Raw genomic sequence first — 19,772 nt, 5'->3', positions numbered from 1 at the left:
CATTTTCTGGAATTTTCCAAGCTGTTTAAAGGCACAGTCAACTTAGTGTATGTAAACTTCTGACCCACTGGAATTGTGATACAGTGAATTTTAAGTGAAATAATCTGTCTGTAAACAATTGTTGGAAAAATTACTTGTGTCATGCACAAAGTAGATGTCCTAACCGACTTGCCAAAACTATAGTTTGTTAACAAGAAATGTGTGGAGTGGTTGAAAAAGTGTATGTAAACTTCTGACTTCAACTGTATGTTGCCCTAGAAGACTATATAAACCCTCACCAGAGAAATGTCATAAATCGATAGAATGAATGCTTCAATCTAGTTGACGTCAGTAAAGTTCTCTGTGATCTCTGCTTCTTTCGCCAAGCAAAGTCGTTTAGGGCCGGGGAGAAAAATACATTTAAAAAAAAAGTGCAAAATATTCAAATTACATCAGTTTGACCGGTTCTAAGGAAATGAAATGCGCTGGAAACAACCTAACATGTTTCTGATAAGATTTCAGTTCGGCTTGGATGCATATTTTATGTGGTTGAAATTCTATCCGATTTTATGATACTGATTGTGATAACGGTATCTACACTACCGTTCAAAAGTTTGGGGTCACTTAGAAATGTCCTTGTTTTTGAAAGAAAAGTACATTTTTTGTCCATTAAAATAACATCAAATTGATCAGAAATACCGTGGAGACATTGTTAATGTTGCAAATGACTATTGTAGCTGGAAATGGCAGATTTTTTTATGGAATATCTAAATAGGCGTACAGAGGCCCATTATCAGAAACCATCACTCCTGTGTTCCAATGGCACGTTGTGTTAGCTAATCCAAGTTTATCATTTTAAAAGGCTAATTGATCATTAGAAAACCATTTTGCAATTATGTTAGCACAGCTGAAAACTGTTGTTCTGATTAAAGAAGCAATAAAACTGGTCTTCTGTAGACTAGTTGAGTATCTGGAGTATAAGCATTTGTTGGTTCGATTACAGGCTCAAAATGGCCAGAAACAAAGAACTTTCTTCTGAAACTCGTCAGTCTATTCTTGGCAGTCTATTAGTGTTACGCACTAATGCCAGTTAGCCAACAATAATGAAATAAAAACCTCAATGTAGCCTTATGATATAAATGCATGCATTTTCTTTACGTATTGTTTTCTATTTATCAAACCCGCCCGCCCGCCCGCCACCCACCCACCCACCCACCCACCCACCCACCCACCCTTCACCCACACAATATGACCCTAAACCTGGCCTCCCCGCGGATATAACCGAGAGGACTGCGGGTTATGAGTCAACCTGCTCATCACTAGTACACATCACACACACGCCGGCGCACAAGCACACAACGCAGATACATTACAACCACAACACACAACAAGGCACAAAAAAAGCCATAATAACAATTGAACTTACCCTGGACACTGCAAAATCTGTGAAGACAGAAGGAGAATTGTTTTGAGTCAACCTCCTTTAGTAAGACTGATGTGAACAGGGGGAAATGGTTTTGACTGCACATGTACGGTGCCTTCGGAAAGTATGCAATCAATTTATAATTACCTTATCTAAAATGGATTTAAAAAAATATATAATCCTCAGCAATCTACACACAATACCCCATAATGACAAAGCAAAAACATGTTTGTGGAAATACCTTTTTTACATTAGTATTCAGACCATTTGCTATGAGACTCGAAATTGAGCTCAGATGCATCCTGGTTTCCATTGATCATCCTTGAGATGTTTCTGCAAATTAATTGGAGTCCACCTGTGGTAAATTCAATTGATTGGACATGATTTGGAAAGGCACCTGTCTATATAAGGTCCCACAGGTCGAAGGAATTGTCCGTAGAGCTCCGAGACAGGATTGTGTTGAGGCACAGAACTGGGGAAAGGTATCAAAACATTTCTGCATCATTGAAGGTCCCCAAAAACACAGTGGCCTCCATCATTCTTAAATGGAAGAGCATCATGGCAAAAACTGTCAGACTAGCTAACAGCTTCTACCCCCAGACCATCAGGCTGATGAATAACCACCACTAGAAAGGTACCTGGTCCCCGTTTTCCCTTCCTGCCCCCCGGACTTCCAAACTTTTACTACTGAACTTATTTAGGCTTGCATACTTTTTGACTCAAGACATTTCAGCGTTTCATTTTTTATTAATTTGTAAAAATATTTAAAAAACGTTATTCCACTTTAACATGATGGGGTATTGTGTGTAGGCCAGTGACAAAAAAAACTCTATTTTAAATGCAGACTGTAACACAACAAAATGTGGAAAAAGTCAAGGGGTGTGAATACTTTCTAAAAGACACTGTAAGTCAAGGAGTATGAATACTTTGTGAAGGCACTCAGGGGCAGTTTATTAGGTACACCACCCCGTTCATGAAAATGGATTGCTCCTACAGACAGTGAGTCAAGTGGCCGTGGCTTGCTATATAAAGAAGGCAGATAGGCATCGAGGCATTCAGTTACTGTCCGATTGAACATTAGACTGGGCAAAATTAGCGACCTAAATGACTTTGAGCGTGGTATGATCTTCAGTGCCAGGGACGCTGGAGTCAGTATCTCAGAAGCATCTGCCCTCGTGGGCTTTTCACGCAGGCAGTTTCTAGGGTTTACCGAGAATTGTGCGACAAACAAAAAACCTTCAGTCAGCGGCAGCCCTGTGGGCGAAAACAGCTCGTTGATGAGAGAGGTCGAAGGAGAATGGCAATTATTGTGAAAGCTAAAAGGTGGGCCACAAACAGACAAATAATGACGCAGTACAACAGTGGTGTACAGAACGACATCACGGAAGGCACAACCCGTCAATCCTTGTCACAGATGGGCTATTGCAGCTCCTATCAGTTAAAAATAAGAAGAATCGGCTCCAGAGGGCACACGGTCACCAACACTGGACAATTGAGGAGTGGAAAAACATTGCCTAGTCCGACGAATCCCGGATTTGGACCCATCCTGCCTGGTGTCAACGGTGTCAACTGCATGATGCCATTGTGTCAGCATGGACCAACATCCCTGTGGAATGTTTCCGACTTGTAGAATACATTCCCCAAAGAATTCAGGCTGTTCTGGAGGCAAAGGGGTGTCCGTTTCTGTACTAGATGGGTGCACCTAATAAACTGACCACCGAGTGTATATCTTTTTTTGTCTTTCGAAATTGATACTCTGGCCTAAAAAAAAGGCGACCCCGGGCAGCCAGTTGCCCATCTCTGGACTATATATTACATTATTTACCTGAAATTAAAAACATACTGTACATTAAATAAATATTTCCAATTGTGGGATAATAATAATCATAGTCCACCCCTGCATTGCATTTATTAACATTTATGTTTAATATTATATAGAGCTTATACATGTTTGGTAGTCTGTATGTAGTCATTTACTAAATCACATCTTAATTTTATGTAGGCTACAGGCACAACATCACTGTTGTCTTTATACAGTTCTACTATTGCACGAGCCCAGTGTCAATTAGAGACTAGTTCAATGTGATAATATCGAAGGGTGAAAAAAAATCTCATTATATAAATGTATTAAGTATAGTGTATTTTCCTTCTATAGCAGGTTAAACCAGCTGTTTATCCCCAAGGGTTGTTGAATAAGACTATTCCTCTTGGCTGGCTCAAATAAGATTTGCAGCTCCGTCGGAATTCTATCCAAATTCTGGCCTCCCGCGGTGAGAACCAGTGGGAGGTCTGGAGCGGGAAGCAGGGGAGGGAAACCCTCTGAAAAATGTGGCTGGAAATGATCCCTCGGAATCCATTGGACACGAGCACGGCTCCCAACACACAAACATGTCCACATCTGCCCATCAATGCTCCATTGTATCTTATTCAAACAAAAAAAGTGGTTTAAAACAAATCTTATTTAGGTTTATATTTCATGTATAAAATTGTTTTTATAATTGCATTCAGGGCGTGATATTTTTATGAAAGAGAAGCAGTCTTATCTCAATGAAACGAACCGTGACGCTGTGACTGAAGCTATTTTATCTGATGAAGAATAAATAAATACAGATGGGGGAAACAGCAGAGTGGATTAAGGCAAAAACAAATAACGCCAGAGGAGTTCTGGCACAGTGCCACCAGGTTGTTGTTGTTGACGCAACACCGATTCTCAGGCAACTACAGATGCCTTAACACCCCCCTCCACACACACTGCCCCCCCACCAGAATCTAATCTTGTGCTATCCCAGAGCCCCCCCAACCCTCCATCCCCTCTGTCTGGCCCCCCACCCCCTCCGACCTCATTTACCCCCGCCCACCTCATTTACCCCCATCCTTAAACCTGATGAAACAAAATGAGCATCCAGATGAGGGATGATGGAGAGAGAGGGGGGGGGGGGGGAAGGAGAGGCAATCGATGGGGGAGAACTGAGGAGGAATGATTGGAGGAATATTAGAAAATGTATGTTAGAGGGAGAGGAAGGAGGGAAAAAGCAGGCACAGCTGCAGAGTGCCGGGTCGCTGGGGAGAGAGAGCAACCGCAGCCTTATCCTGCTTGAATCTGACACGTAACCATGGAAACTTCCTCAACAGAATCAGAGGGCTATGAAGGAATGGGGGGGGGGGATTTTTTTTTTAAGGAAGCTCGACGCGCTCTCCGTCTTTTCCTGGCTCTGATCATGCTGCAACATCCCTCATCACGACGCTAACAATATTTATGGTAAATCGTACAAATATACAGACGCACCGAATCTAGATAGAGCAGGGTTGTCTCGTTATGCAACCCTTAGACAGCACACAGAAATATTTCATACACTGAAATGTTATAAAGGGAACAGTGGGTAGATGATTGAAAACCTGGATGATGTAATGCACACGACTGAAATGCAAGATCAAATATTTATGAACATGTGTCCCCTGAAGCTTAAACCCTCATCCCCATCAATATCACCATTTTCAAGTCAAACAAGCAGGGGAACCAGCCCTGATTGTGCAAGCTACAACAAAAACACATCCTGACCTGGTTAAGTATGGTGTAGAGTTCCCCCTGCGGTGTTCAGGTTTGGGTAGGTTACTTTCTAAATGTAATCTGTTACTAGTTACTTGTTCAAAATTGTAATCAGTAACAACTTTTGGATTACCCAAACTCAGTAATGTAATCTGATTACATTAGATTACTTTCCCCTTTAGAGGCAAAAAATGTACAAAAATGTATGTTACCAATTGAACAACATCTATTGCAGGATAAATCAATGTTAGAGTTTACATAGCTGGCCATAAATGGATGTAAAATGTTACTTTGTGTTGGTTATGTAAGCTTCTTCTAACCCATCACTTTCTACTACATATAATAATATGATTAAGTAATCTTTACATTAAAAACCAATGTCTGTCAGATTATCAGTCATTCCAATTAATTTATTATCCCTTGATCTTCAAGAATAGGACTTGGAAATATGGAAGTATATATTAACCTAATTGTTTTACCTGAGCATGACCCAATAACGAAGGACTTATTAGCCAGCCCTACTCTGTTGTTTATGATTCTGTTGTCATGGAGGACTGATTGGGCTCATTGATTCGAGTTGAAAAATAAATGCTGCGCTCATGTAATGGCATGCTTTGAGCACTACTGAAAGGTCCTATTTACATGTGAAAAATGTATGCCATTTGCTATAGGCCTATTGTTGACCTTTTTTGTTGGTGATACTTTGATATCTTGATAATATGCGGCTGTTTAAAGGGTGAATCCACAGTTGAGGGGTGGGCCTGGAGAAATGTAAGAACTCTCAGATGAATAGACAGAGCTATGGATGCAAGGACTGACCATCCATATCATCATAATGACTGTTTTAACCATGTTATGAGGCGATACAGTGTTTGTTTACAAACATTGGGAGAAAAACAAGCTTATATTTGGGGTTCTCATGTGGTGGGACAGTTGAACTAAACTCATGAGGCATTTATAAGATATTCTTCAAGAATCAATGGATATATACTGTGGCAAGAAAAAGTGTGTGAACCCTTTGCAATTACCTGGATTTCTGCATAAATTGGTAATCAAATTTGATCTGATTTTCATCTAAGTCACAACAATAAACAAACATAGTGTGCTTAAACTAATTACACACAAATTATTGTATTTTTCTTGTCTATATTGAATACATCATTTAAACATTCACAGTGTAGGTTGGAAAAAGTATGTGAACCCCTAGGCTAATGACTTCTCCAAAAGCTAATTGAACTCAGGAGTCAGCTAACCTGGAGTCCAATCAATGAGACGAGATTGGAGATGTTGGTTAGACCTGCCTTGCCCTATAAAAAACACTCACAGAATTTGAGTTTGCCTGATGTGAACCATGCCTCGAACAAAAGATATCTCAGAAGACAAATAAGATTAAGAATTGTTGACTTGTATAAAGCTGGAAAGGGTTACAAAAGTATTTCTAAAAGCCTTGATGTTCATCAGTCCACGGTAGGACAAATTGTCTATAAATTGAGAAAGTTCAGCACTGTTGCTACTCTCCCTAGGAGTGGCTGTCCTGCAAAGATGACTGCAAGAGCACAGCGCAGAATGCTCAATGAGGTTAAGAAGAATCCTAGAGTGTCAGCTAAAGACTTACAGAAATCTCTGGAACATGCTAACATCTCTGTTGATGAGACTACGATACGTAAAACACTAAACAAGAATGGTGTTCATGGGAGGACACCACGGAAGAAGCCACTGCTGTCCAAAAAAAACATTGCTGTACGTCTGAAGTTTGCAAAAGTGCACCTGGATGGTCCAGGCAAAATAGCCAGGCAAAATATTCTGTGGACGGATAAAACTACAGTTGAGTTGTTTGGAAGGAACACACAACACAATGTGTAGAGGGAAAAAAAGGCACAGCACACCAACATCAAAACCTCATCCCAACTGTAAAGTATGGTGGAGGGAGCATCATGGTTTGGGGCTGCTTTGCTGCCCCAGGGCCTGGACAGCTTGCTATCATCGACAGAAAAATGAATTCCCAAGTTTATCAAGACATTTTGCAGGAGAATGTTAGGCTATCTTTCCTCCAATTGAAGCTCAACAGTAGTTGGGTGATGCAACAGGACAACAACCCAAAACACACAAGTAAATCAACAATATAATGGCTTCAACAGAAGAAAATACGCCTTCTGGAGTGGCCCAGTCAGAGTCCTGACCTCAACCCGATTGAGATGCTGTGGCATGACCTCAGAGAGCAGTTCACACCAGACATCCTAAGAATATTGCTGAACTGAAACAGTTTTATAAAGAGGAATGTTCCAAAATTCCTCCTGACGTTGTGCAGGTCTGATCCGCAACTACAGAAAACATTTGGTTGAGGTTATTGCTCCCAAAGGAGGGTCAACCAGTTATTAAATCCAAGGGTTCACATACTTTTCCCACCCTGCACTGTGAATGTTTACACGGTGTGTTCAATAAAGACATGAAAACATATAGTTTGTGTGTTATTAGTTTAAGCAGACTGTGTTTGTCTATTGTTGTGACCTAGATGAAGATCAGATTCAATTTATGCAGAAATCCAGGTATTTCCAAAGGGTTCACACTTTTTCTTGCCACTGTATATAATGTTTTATCATAATGAATTAGATTGAACAATAAAAGCCCTACTTTTATTCCATAGGCTGGGATCCACACTATGCAGCTGTTGCAAGAGCACATTTTTTCACTGGCTGTCCACTGGTTGCAAAAACAATGACTGATAGTCAGCTTAGACTTCTTGGGTTCAAATACACATTTAGATTTGTGTACAGCCATCCACAACAATCGCAATCCGTAAGGCGCAAATAGCTAAATGAGAGAGCAGCAGTGTGATTCACATCAATGCACTATGTAGATATCAATAGAAAGTGATATCAGTATCGCACGTAGACTAACACCACAGCATTGTAAGACATAGCTTGGACTGTAGCCTACAAAAGCCTACTCTTGCTCTTTTCCCGCTATCCATCAAACATTTGGTGTGTCATAATGGTCTCCGACTTGTGGTCAGACTCGCTCAGGTGGAACAAACTTAAACTTACGCCTTTTTTCAATGCTGATTTGAATGTCATTGAGAAAACAGAGAAGTGTCAAATCTTTATTTTTTTCTCGCAAACATCCTTTCTGAATTTAAAAGTAATCCTAATATAGTTTTTCAAAAGTATCTGTAATCTGATTACAATATTTTATCCGCTAATTTAAAGGATTAAAGTTAGTTTTTTTGTAATTCATTGCATGTAACCGGTTAGATGTAATCTGTTACTCCCCAACCCTGGCGGTGTTGCATTGGCTTTCCTCATGTCGTTGTGGTAGCTATAGCTGTAGCTAGCGGTTTTCATTTTGAAATAGCTATAGCTACACTACATGACCAAAAGTATGTGGATACCTGCTTATCAAACAATCTCATACCAAAATGTGCATTTGGGCAGGTAGCGTTCTCCTTGCGTTCGACAAACCCAGATTTGTCCGTCGGACTGCCAGATGGTGAAGCGTGAATCATCACACCAGAGAGCGCTTTTCCACTGCTCCAGAGTCCAACTCCAGCTGACGCCTGGCATTGTGCATGTTGATCTTAGGCTTGTGTGCGACTGCTCGACCATGGAAACCCATTTCATGAAGCTCCAGAAAAACAGTTCTTGTGCTGACGTTGCTTCCAGAGGGAGTTTAAAACTCGGTAGAGAGTGTTGTAAGGCCATTCTAGTGCCAATGTTTGTCTATGGAGATTGCATGGCTGTGTGCTCGATTTTATACACCTGTCAGCAGCGGGTGTGCCTGAAATAGCCAAATCCACTAATTTGAAGGGGTGTCCAGATGCTTTTGTATATATAGTGTAGCTAGCTGTGAGTTGAGCTAGCTACGTGGACACTTGTTTGTGCCAAATTTCAAACTCAAAACCACTACATTGAAACTTGATACTCACTAAAATAATACAAAAGGACAGGGCTGGTTTTTAAATGTCATCACTTTAAAACATAGCTACATAGCATTTTGTAAATCCAGTGTATTGCCTGATATATGACAACAATTAGCATTAGCCACTGGTGTCTCAATAACCTAGCCCATCTGGTAAATGGGCAATGCTTTATTTTACAGTACTGCTGGTAAGATGTGGTAAAAAAAAATAGGACTTTTGGCGCGTAATAAAACAAAGATTAGCATTAGCCTAGCAGTCAGCCTAGCTTCATTAGCGTCTCACCTTTTTGTTCTGCTTTAAGCTGCTCCTCCAGCTGGAAGTCATTCTGCCGGTTGCCCAGCACGAAGGCCAGGAAGGAGAGGATGAGGGCGTCCATGATGCCAACGATAGCCAGCATGTAGGCCCAGCGCACCGAACAGTTCCCCAGCGTGTACTTCCCCGTCTCCTCGCCACACATGTCGCGCACCACTTCCGAGTCCCAGCCATCCGGAAAGATCATACAGCCCAGGATCAAACACACGGCTATGGGAGAGAGAGCAGGGGGGAGAGAGGTGAGCCCTAGCTATAAGAGGTGCGTGTCGACTACCACACCACAGAGTCATCTATAATCAGGTTGAAAGACCACACTTCCACTGTATGGTTTAGCATACTCGCTTGAGACAGGATGAAGTGCATCGTTTCAGGGGAGAGGGTTAAGGAGATAGTATGAAGTGTACCGTTTGGGGTGGGGTTGTATGGGAAGTGTCATGGGGAGGGCTGAAGAGATAGATTGGGGGGTGGTATAGGGGGGGTGAACAAATGGGAACGGTGTTGTGTTGGTAGGGGTACTATAGGTAGGATAGGTGAGATTTGGGCAAGAAAAACTGGTTTTTGGAGTAAGGAAAGGGAACAAAAGAAGGAGACATGGAGAGAAAAAAAAGGGAAGGAGAAAAAAAGTATATAATTGCTCAATTTCACACTGCATCGTAAGTCAACCCTCATTGCCATTGGAACTGCTTTGCAAGCATCCCTCTCTGTCTTGCTCTTGCACTCGACCAAGGCTGAGCCAAAGAAAGAGGGAGATGGGGAGCGAGAGAAGTGGGGAGAGAGAAAATACTAATAAAGATAGCAGAAAGAGGAACAGAGCGTTATTGTGCTGACAATCGTATTCATCTTCAGCAAAGGACCAGTGGAGTCAGTGGAGAACAGTGACACTGCACTGCAACTGAGCCCAGTGAAAAGACCCCGGCTAAAGAGGTGCGAGCGTCTGTCGACTACCACACCAGACAGTCATCTATAATAAGGTTGAAAGACCACACTGCCATTGCACTGCCATTGCACTGCCACTGTAAGTTCGAGCGTACTCCGCTCAAGGCAGGGTCAATTTATACATGGATTCCTGCGGCCAAAGGGATCAACTTGATATCGTCCGCCGCCATATAACATACAATCTGATGTAGTATGTTACATTACTGAAAAAAGGTCAAATAAAATACATTATTCTCTCTGCACTATGTATCTTGATTGCACTAGGAACAGGCCTAAACTATGGCTTATACTTACAGATAAAGATTTACACACATACACATTATCGGCTTCAGAACCAATATAAAAAAAAACAAGTGTCTCCAGACAGTAGTGTCGTTCATCTGCAGTATACAACAGGAGGAAAAGGAAAGTAAACGGATCACTTCGTTTCTATCTACTTTTTAAGGGGAGCAGGGGGACAGGTTGTTTCCTGTCAGCGGCAAAGACCAATGAGTGCTGATCTATGCTGTGAAGGTAGGAGATGCTTTGATCCACCACTGTCACAAACACACACACACAGCCGAGGAGAAGAGGGGGCAGAGAGCTTTATGAATTATTGATCATGAGGAAGGGAGGGATGGAGGGAGAAAGCCGGAGTGAAATAAAGCCTCAAAAGGAGTAGGAGAGAGATAGGGAGGATGAAGAAATGGAAGGAAAGGATGAAGGCAGTCCGAAAGGAGAAAGACAATGCGTCGAAGAACTGAAAGGAGAGGGAAAATTTGTGAGAAGAATACGAGGGAAGGAGATTTAGGGAGTCTAACATAAATAAGAACGTGATCATGATTCAAATGTATCATTACTATTCTCCCCCTCCCTCTAACCTCATATACACTACATGGCCAAAGGTATGTGGACTTTATTAGTTGCTGTTAGGGGTTTTAGGCTAGGTTTCTGTATAGCACTTTGTGACATCTGCAGATGTAAAAAGGGCTTTATAAATACATTTGATTGATTGACACACACACACACACACACACACACACACACACACACACACACACACACACACACACGCTGATTCTATTATCTATCCGGTTGCCAAGTCACTTTACCCCTACCTATATGTACAGTACATACACTACATGGCCAAAAGTATGTGGACTTTATTAGTTGCTGTTAGGGGTTTTAGGCTAGGTTTCTGTGTAGCACTTTGTGACATCTGCAGATGTAAAAAGGGCTTTATAAATACATTTGATTGATTGACACACACACACACACACACACACACACACACACGCTGATGCTACTGTCTATTATCTATCCGGTTGCCAAGTCACTTTACCCCTACCTATATGTACAGTACATACACTACATGGCCAAAAGTATGTGGACATCCGTTGCTGACAGGTGTATACAATCGAACACACAGCCATAGACAAACATTGGCAGTAGAATGGCCCATACTGACGAGCTCGGTGATTTCAACGGGGCACAGTCATAGGATGCCACCTTTCCAACAAGTCAGTTCGTCAAATTTCTGCCTTGCTCGAGCTTCCCCGGTGAACTGTAAGTGCTGTTATTGTGAAGTGGAACTGTCTAGGAGTGTAACAGTTTTGCTTCCATCCCTCTCCTCGCCCCTACCTGGGCTCAAACCGGGGACCTCTGCACACATTGACGTCACCAATTTAAACGCTATTAGCGCGCACCCCGCTAACTAGCTAGACATTTCACACCGGTTACAGGAGCAACAACGGCTATGCTGCGAAGTGGTAGGCCAGACAAGCTCACAGAACAGGACCGCTGAAGTGCATAGAACGTAATAATCGTCTGTTGCCAGTTGTAACACTCACTACCAAGTTCCAATCTGCCTCTGGAAGCACTGTTTGTCGGTAGCTTCATGAAATGGGTTTCCATTTGGTAGGCCAAGTGTCGGCTGGAGTGGTGTAAAGCTCACCGCCATTGGACTCTGGAGTGATGAATCACGCTTCACTATATGGCAGTCCGACGGACGAATCTGGGTTTGCGAATGCCAGGAGTACACTACCTGCCCCAATGCATAGTGCTAAATGTAAAGTTTGGTGGAGGAGGAATAATGGTCCGGGGGCTGTTTTTCATGGTTCGGGCTAGGCCCCCTAGTTCCAGTGAAGGGAAATCTTAACGCTACAGCATACAATGACATTCTAGACGATTCTGTGCATCCAATTTTGTGGCAACAGTTTGGGGAAGGACCTCAACCCCATTGAACACCTTTTGGGATGAATTGGAACGCCGACTGCGAGCCAGGCCTCATCGCCCAACATTAGTGCCTGACCTCACTAATGCTCTTGTGGCAGAATGGAAGCAAGTCCACGCACAATGTTCCAACATCTAGTGGAAAGCCTTCCCAGAGGAGTGGAGGCTGTTATAGCAGCAAAGGGGGGACCAACTCCATATTGATGCCGATGATTTTGGAATGAGATGTTCGACGAGCAGGTGTCCACATACCTCCATGGTAATTCATTCATAACACTGTGTCTTATGGGCATATGTCCTCTTTTTCTGGAGCAGGACTTACAACTGTTCATCCATCACATAACAGGGAGCACAGTCCCTCGTCCACCATCCATCACATAACAGGGAGCACAGTCCCTCGTCCACCATCCATCACATAACAGGGAGCACAGTCCCTCGTCCACCGCTGCTCTCTTGTAGACACGCACACCCCACGTGCACACTAACAAATAAACACATGAATAAATCAGCTGTGAAAAAAGAAACTGTGGTTTTCAGACATTCACCTGTTTTTCAGTCAATACTTTTGGGGTTACGTTTTGCTTTAAATATCATTTTTGTTGGCAATACTAAGAATTTTGTTCTCGAATTCAGAAGTTTTGCTTGATGGCACAAAAGTACTCGCTCACTACAGGATTGCAAAATATAACACCACTATGATTCTATTAAAGGTGTTTAGCGACAATCCTTAATTGAAACATTAACAAAGTGCCTCCCCACAGTTTCAGTAAAAAGGCTGACGGATGGGGTTGGAGAAATCTATAGATTATGCTTTGGATTCAAGGACTGAAAATCCATTAAATCAAAATGATAGTTTGAACCATGTTTTTAGGCTATAAATGGATTGTTTACGTTTACTTTGTTTAAAAACATTGGAGTGAAACAAGCTTATACACTGAGCAAAATAGAAACGCAACATGCAACAACATCAAAGATTACATACAGTTGAAGTAAAAATGTCCTGTCTTAGGTCAGTCAGGATCACCACTTTATTTTAAGAATGTGAAATGTCAGAATAATAGGAGAGAGAATGATTTATTACAGAATTTCTTTCTTTCATCACATTCCCAGTGGGTCAGAAGTTTACATACACTCAATTAGTATTTGGTAGCATTGCCTTTAAATTGTTTAACTTGGGTCAAACGTTTCGGGTATCCTACCACAAGCTTCCCACAATAAGTTGGGTGACTTTTGGCCGATTCCTCCTGACAGAGCTGGTGTAACTGAGTCAGGTTTGTAGGCCTCCTTGCTCGCACACACTTTTTCAGTTCTGCCCACAAATTTTCTATAGGATTGAGGTAAGGGCTTTGTGATGGCCACTCCAATACCTTGACTTTGTTGTCCTTAAGCCTTTTTGCCACAACTTTGGAAGTATGCTTGGGGTCATTGTCCATTTGGAAGACCCATTTGCGACCAAGCTTTAACTTCCTGACTGATGTCTTGAGATGTTGCTTCAATATATCTATTTTGTGAAGTGCACCAGTCCATCCTGCAGCAAAGCATCCCCACAACATGATGCTGCCACCCCCGTGCTTCACGGTTGGGATGGTATTCTTCGGCTTGCAAGCCTCCCTCTTCTGGGAAGGCTTTCCACTAGAGTTTGGAACACTGCTGTGGGGACTTGCGTCCATTCTGCCACAAGAGCATTAGTGAGGTCAGGTACTGATGTTGGGTGATGAGGCCTGGCTCGCAGTCGGCGTTCCAATTCATTCCAAAGGTGTTTGATGGGGTTTAGGTCAGGGCTCTGTGCAAGCCAATCAAGTTCTTTGACACCGATCTTGACAAACCATTTCTGTATAGACCTTGCTTTGTGCACAGGGACATTGTCATGCTGAAACAGGAAAGGGCCTTCCCCAAACTGTTGCCACAAAGTTGGAAGCACAGAATTGTCTAGAAATGTCATTGTATGCTGTAGCGTTAAGATTTCCCTTCACTGGAACTAAGGGGCCTAGCCCGAACAATGAAAAACAGCCCCAGACCATTATTCCTCGGCCACTAAACTTTGCAGTTGGCACTATACATTGGGGCAGGTAGTGTTCTCCTGGCATTCGCAAAACCCAGATTCGTCCGTCGGACTGCCAGATGGTGTAGCGTGATTTATCACTACAGAGAATGCATTTCCAGTGCTCCAGAGTCCAATGGCGGTGAGCTTTACACCACTCCAGCCCACGCTTGGCATTATGCATGGTGATCTTAGGCTTGTGTGCGGCTGCTCAGCCAAGGAAAGCCATTTCATGAAGCTCCCCACGATCAGTTGTTGTGCTGACGTTGCTTCCAAAGGCAGTTTGGAACTCAGTAGTGAGAGTTGCAACCGAGGACAGACGATTTTTTGCACGCTACGCACTTCAGCACTCGGAGGTCCCGTTCTGTGAGTTTGTGTGGCCTACTACTTCGCGGCTGAGCCATTGTTGCTCCTAGACTTTTCCACTTCACAATAACAGCACTTACAGTTGACCCGGGCAACTCTAGCAGGGCAGAAATAGGATGAACTGACTTGTTGGAAAAGTGGCATCCTGTGATGGTGCCACATTGAAAGTCACTGAGATCTTCAGTAAAAAATGTAATAGCCGAATCCACTAATTTGAAGGGGTGTCCACATATTTTTGTATACATAATGTATTTTATTTCAGCTCATGAAATATCGGGATCAACACTTTACATGTTGCGTTTATATTGTTGTTCAGTATATTTGGGATTCTGATGGTGTACGACAGTTGAACTAAGCTCATTTAGACATTATATTCTTCAAGAATCATTGGGTTCATATAATTCATTTATATGTCCAAAAATGTATGTCGCAAATAAGGACTGAAAACTGCAAATTTCACGTGAAACTGTAATCCACGTGAGGTGAAAATTTTCATCACGTGTAAAAAGGTGATGTTAACATGTGAACTCTAAATGTAATACATGTGAAAATATAGTTTCACGTTAAATTTAAGCTCAACATGTGAAAATGGCTATTTCACATGTGAAACTGCAAATTGGACATGCAACGCACTCGCGCACTCGCGCACACACAAACACACAAACACAGAAACACAATCCTCGCCTTTGAAATCAGTCAACAAAGTCTAATTATTAAACACTCGATATACAGTGCCTACAGAAAGTATTTAGACCCCTTGACGTTTTCCACATTTTGTTACGTTACAGCCGTATTCTAAAATGTATTAAATAAAACATTTTCCTCAGCAATCTATACACAATACCCCATAACGACAAAGACAAAACAGGTTTTTACAATTTTTTGCTAATTCATTAAAAATATAAAACTGAGATACCTTATTTACATTAGTATTCAGACTTATGAGACTTAAAATTGAGCTCAGTTGGGGATGTTTTTCAGCGACAGGGGACTGGGAGACTAGTCAGGATTGAGGGAAAGATGAACGGAACAAAGTACAGATAGATCCTTGATGAAAACCTGCTCCAGAGCGCTCAGGACCTCCGACTGGGAGCGAAGGTTCACCTTCCAACAAGACAACAACCCTAAGCACACAGCCAAAACAACACAGGAGTGGCTTTGGGACAAGTCTCTGAATGTCCTTCAGTGGCCCAGCCAGAGCCCGGACTTGAACCCAAATGAACATCTCTGGAAAGACCTGAGAATAGCTGAGCAGCAACGCTCCACATCCAACCTGACAGAGCATGAGAGGATCTGCAGAGAAGAATGGGAGAAGCTCCTCAAATACAGGTGTGCCAAGCTTTTAGTGTCACACCCGAGAAGACTCAAGGCTATAATTGCTGCCAAAGGTGCTTCAAAAAAGCCCTGTGTAAAGCGTCTGAATACTCATGTAAATGTGATATTTCAAAAATGTCTAAAAACCTGGTTTTGCTTTGTCATTATGGGGTATTGTGTGTAGATTAATGAGGGAAAAAAACAATTGAATCCATTTTAGAATAAGGCTGTAACGTAACAAAATGTGGAAAAAGTCAAGAAGTCTGAATACTTTCTGAATGCATTGTACAAAAGCAAACACCATGCCAGTTTTATTGCTGGTCTTATTACAATTTTAATGACTGCACTCGAATTAAAACCATCGTCGGGGAACCATGTACTGTTGCCATAGTGCACATCAACAGCGGGTTGGATCCTCACGCACTACCCATCATGCCCTGGGGTGGCACTTTCTCTCTCTCCCTCACTCTCTCTTTCTACCTCTTTCTTTCTCTCTCGCTGCACTAACCACAATGTATTCCACTTTGGCGAGCACAAATAAAAGGGTATTTCAGTGTACTGTAGACTAATAATTGATAACAACCCATATCCTTGGGATTCAGGGATAACCTTTTAGACGAGCGTGTGCATCGAGATAGGAAGAGCACTATTAACCTTCTATTACTTCATTAGATGACACAGAGAACTGAACGTTGCCAACAACGACCATGAATAAAAATGTGCACATATTATACAGTAACGACAACATATTCTGTATGTACTATACATACCAGTATGCTCTCAATATATATATATATATATATATATACAGTACCAGTCAAAAATTTGGACACACCTTCTCATTCAACGTTTTTTCTTTATTTTTACTATTTTCCACATTGTAGAATAATAGTGAATACATCAATGAAAATAACACATGGAATCATGTAGTAACCAAAAAAGTGTTAAACAAATCAAAATATATTTTACATTTTAGATTCTTCAAATAGCCACCCTTTGCCTTGATGACAGCTTTGCACACTCTTGGCATTCTCTCAACCAGCTTCACCTGGAATGCTTTTCCAACAGTCTTGAAGGAGTTCACACATATGCTGAGCACTTGTTGGCTGCTTTTCCTTCACTCTGCAGTCGAACTCACCCCAAACCATCTCAAATGGGTTGTGGTCCGGTGATTGTGGAGGACACGTCATCTGATGCAGCACTCCATCACTTGGTCAAATATCCCTTACACAGCCTGGAGGTGTATTGGGTCATTGTCCTATTGAAAATCAAATGATAGTCCCACTAAGCACAAACCAGATGGGATGGCATATCTCTGCAGAATGCTCTGGTAGCCATGCTGGTTACGTGTTCCTTGAATTCTAAATAAATCACTGACAGTGTCACCAGCAAAGCACCCCGACACCATCACACCTCCTCCTCCATGCTTCACGGTGGGAAACACACATGCATAGATCATCCATTCACCTACTCTGAATGGAGGTTGGAACCAAAAATCTCATATTTGAACGCTTCAGACCAAAGGATACATTTCCACCGGTCTAATGTCCATTGCTCATGTTTCTTGGCCCAAGCAAGTCTCTTCTTATTATTTTTGGTGTCCTTTAGTAGTGGTTTCTTAGCAGAAATTCAACCATGAAGGCCTGATTTATGCAGTCTCCTCTGAACAGTTGATGTTGAGATGTGTCTGTTACTTGAACTCTGTGAAGCATTTTTTTGGGCTGCAATCTGAAATGATCCTCTGCAGCAGAGGTAACTTTGGGTCTTCCTTTCCTGTGGCTGACCTCATGAGAGCCAGTTTCATCATAGCGCTTGATGGTTTTTGCGACTGCACTTGAAGAAACTTTCAAAGTTCTTGAAATTTTCCGGATTGACTGACCTTCATGTCATAAAGTAATGATGGACTGTCATTTCTCTTTGCTTATTTGAGCTGTTCTTGCCATAATATGGACTTGGTATTTTACCAAATAGGGCTGTCTTCTGTATACCACCCTACCTTGTCACAACACAACTGATTGGCTAAAACGTATTAAGAAGTAATGAAATTCCACAAATGAACTTTTAACAAGGCACACCTGTTAATTGAAATGCATTCCAGCTGATTACCTCATGAAGCTGGTTGAGAGAATGCCAAGATTATGCAAAGCTGTAATCAATGCAAAGGGTGGATACCTTCAAATATGAAGAATCTCAAATATGATTCCATATGTGTTATTTTATAGTTTTGATGTCTTCACTATTATTCTACTAAGTAGAAAATAATAACAATAAAGAAAGTCCCTGGAATGAGTAGGTGTGTCCAACCTTTTGACTGGTACTGTGTATACAGTGCATTCGGAAAGTATTTCGACCTCGTTACGTTACAGCCTTATTCTAAAATGTATTAAATAGTTTTTTTCCCCTCATCAATCTACACACAATACCCCTTAATGACTAAGCAAAAACAGGTTTAGAAATTTTTGCAAATGTATTAAAAAAAAAAAAAAACGGAAATATCACATTTACATAAGTATTCAGACCCTTTACTCAGTACTTTGTTGACGCATCCTTGGCGTGTTCTTGGGTATGACGCTACAAGCTTGTCACACCTGTATTTGGGGAGTTTCTCCCATTCTTCTCTGCAGATCCTCTCAAGCTCTGTCAGGTTGGATGGTGAGCATTGCTGCACAGCTATTTTCAGGTTTCTCCAGAGATGTTCGATTGGGTCCAGGCTCTGTCTAGGCCACTCAAGGACATTCAGAGACTTGTCCTCGTCCTGCATTGTCTTGGCTGTGTGCTAAGGGTCATTGTCTTGTTGGAAGGGGAACCTGAGCGCTCTGGAGCAGGTTTTCATTAAGGATCTCTCTGTACTTTGCTCCATTCATCTTTCCCTCGATCCTGACTATTCTCCCCAGTCCCTGCCGCTGAAAAACATCCCCACAGCATGATGCTGCCACCACCATGCTTCACCGTAGAGATGGTACCAGGTTTCTTCCAGATGTGACACTTGGCATTCAGGCCAAAGAGTTCAATCTTGGTTTCATCAGACCAGAGAATCTTGTTTCTCATGGTCTGAGAGTCCTTTAGGAGCCTTTTGGCAAACTCCAAGTGGGCTGTCATATTCCTTTTATTGAGTAGTTGCTTCCGTCTGGCCACTCTACCATAAAGGTCTGATTGGTGGAGGGCTGCAGATATGGTTGTCCTTCTGGAAGGTTCTCCCATCTCCACAGAGGAACTCTGGAGCTCTGTCAGAGTAACCATCTGGTTCTTGGTCACATCCCTGACCAAGGCCATTCTCCCCTGATCGCTCAGTTTGGCCGGGCGGCCAGCTCTAGGAAGAGTCTTGGTGGTTCCAAACATCTTCCATTTAAGAATGATGGAGGCCACTCTGTTCTTGAGGACCTTCAATGCCGCAGAAATGTTTTGGTACCCTTCCCCAGATCTGTGCCTCGACGCAACCCTGTCTCGGAGCTCTACGGACAATTCCTTCGACCTCATGGCTTGGTTTTTGCTCTGACATGCACGGACAGAGCAAAAACCTTATATAGACAGGTTTGTGCCTTTCCAAATCATATCCAATCAATTGAATTTACTACAGGTGGACTCCATTGAAGTTGTAGAAACATCAAGGATGATCAATGGAAACAGTATGCAGCTGAGCTCAATTTAGAGTCTCATAGCAAATGGTTTATTTATTTGTTATAAATGTGGAAAATGTCAAATCTTTTTACGCTTTGTCATTATGGGG

General features: G+C 42.1%; 1 protein-coding gene across 2 annotated transcripts in view; it reads right to left on the bottom strand.

The window, feature by feature from the left end:
* The window catches only part of lhfpl4a (LHFPL tetraspan subfamily member 4a), a 56,078-nt gene that overhangs the window by 4,520 nt on the left and 31,786 nt on the right, over positions 1-19,772 (bottom strand). For both annotated transcript variants that reach the window (XM_029776290.1, XM_029776289.1), the window contains exons 2-3: positions 9,148-9,387; positions 1,406-1,422 (exon numbers count right to left, since the gene is read on the bottom strand). In XM_029776290.1, coding sequence (XP_029632150.1) covers positions 1,406-1,422; positions 9,148-9,387 — 257 coding nt within the window. The remainder of the gene's footprint in view (positions 1-1,405; positions 1,423-9,147; positions 9,388-19,772) is intronic.

This window comes from Salmo trutta, chromosome 14, assembly GCF_901001165.1.
Source record: "Salmo trutta chromosome 14, fSalTru1.1, whole genome shotgun sequence".
In the NCBI taxonomy this organism is placed as follows: domain Eukaryota; kingdom Metazoa; phylum Chordata; class Actinopteri; order Salmoniformes; family Salmonidae; genus Salmo; species Salmo trutta.
This window is presented reverse-complemented; position numbering and strand designations above follow the sequence as displayed.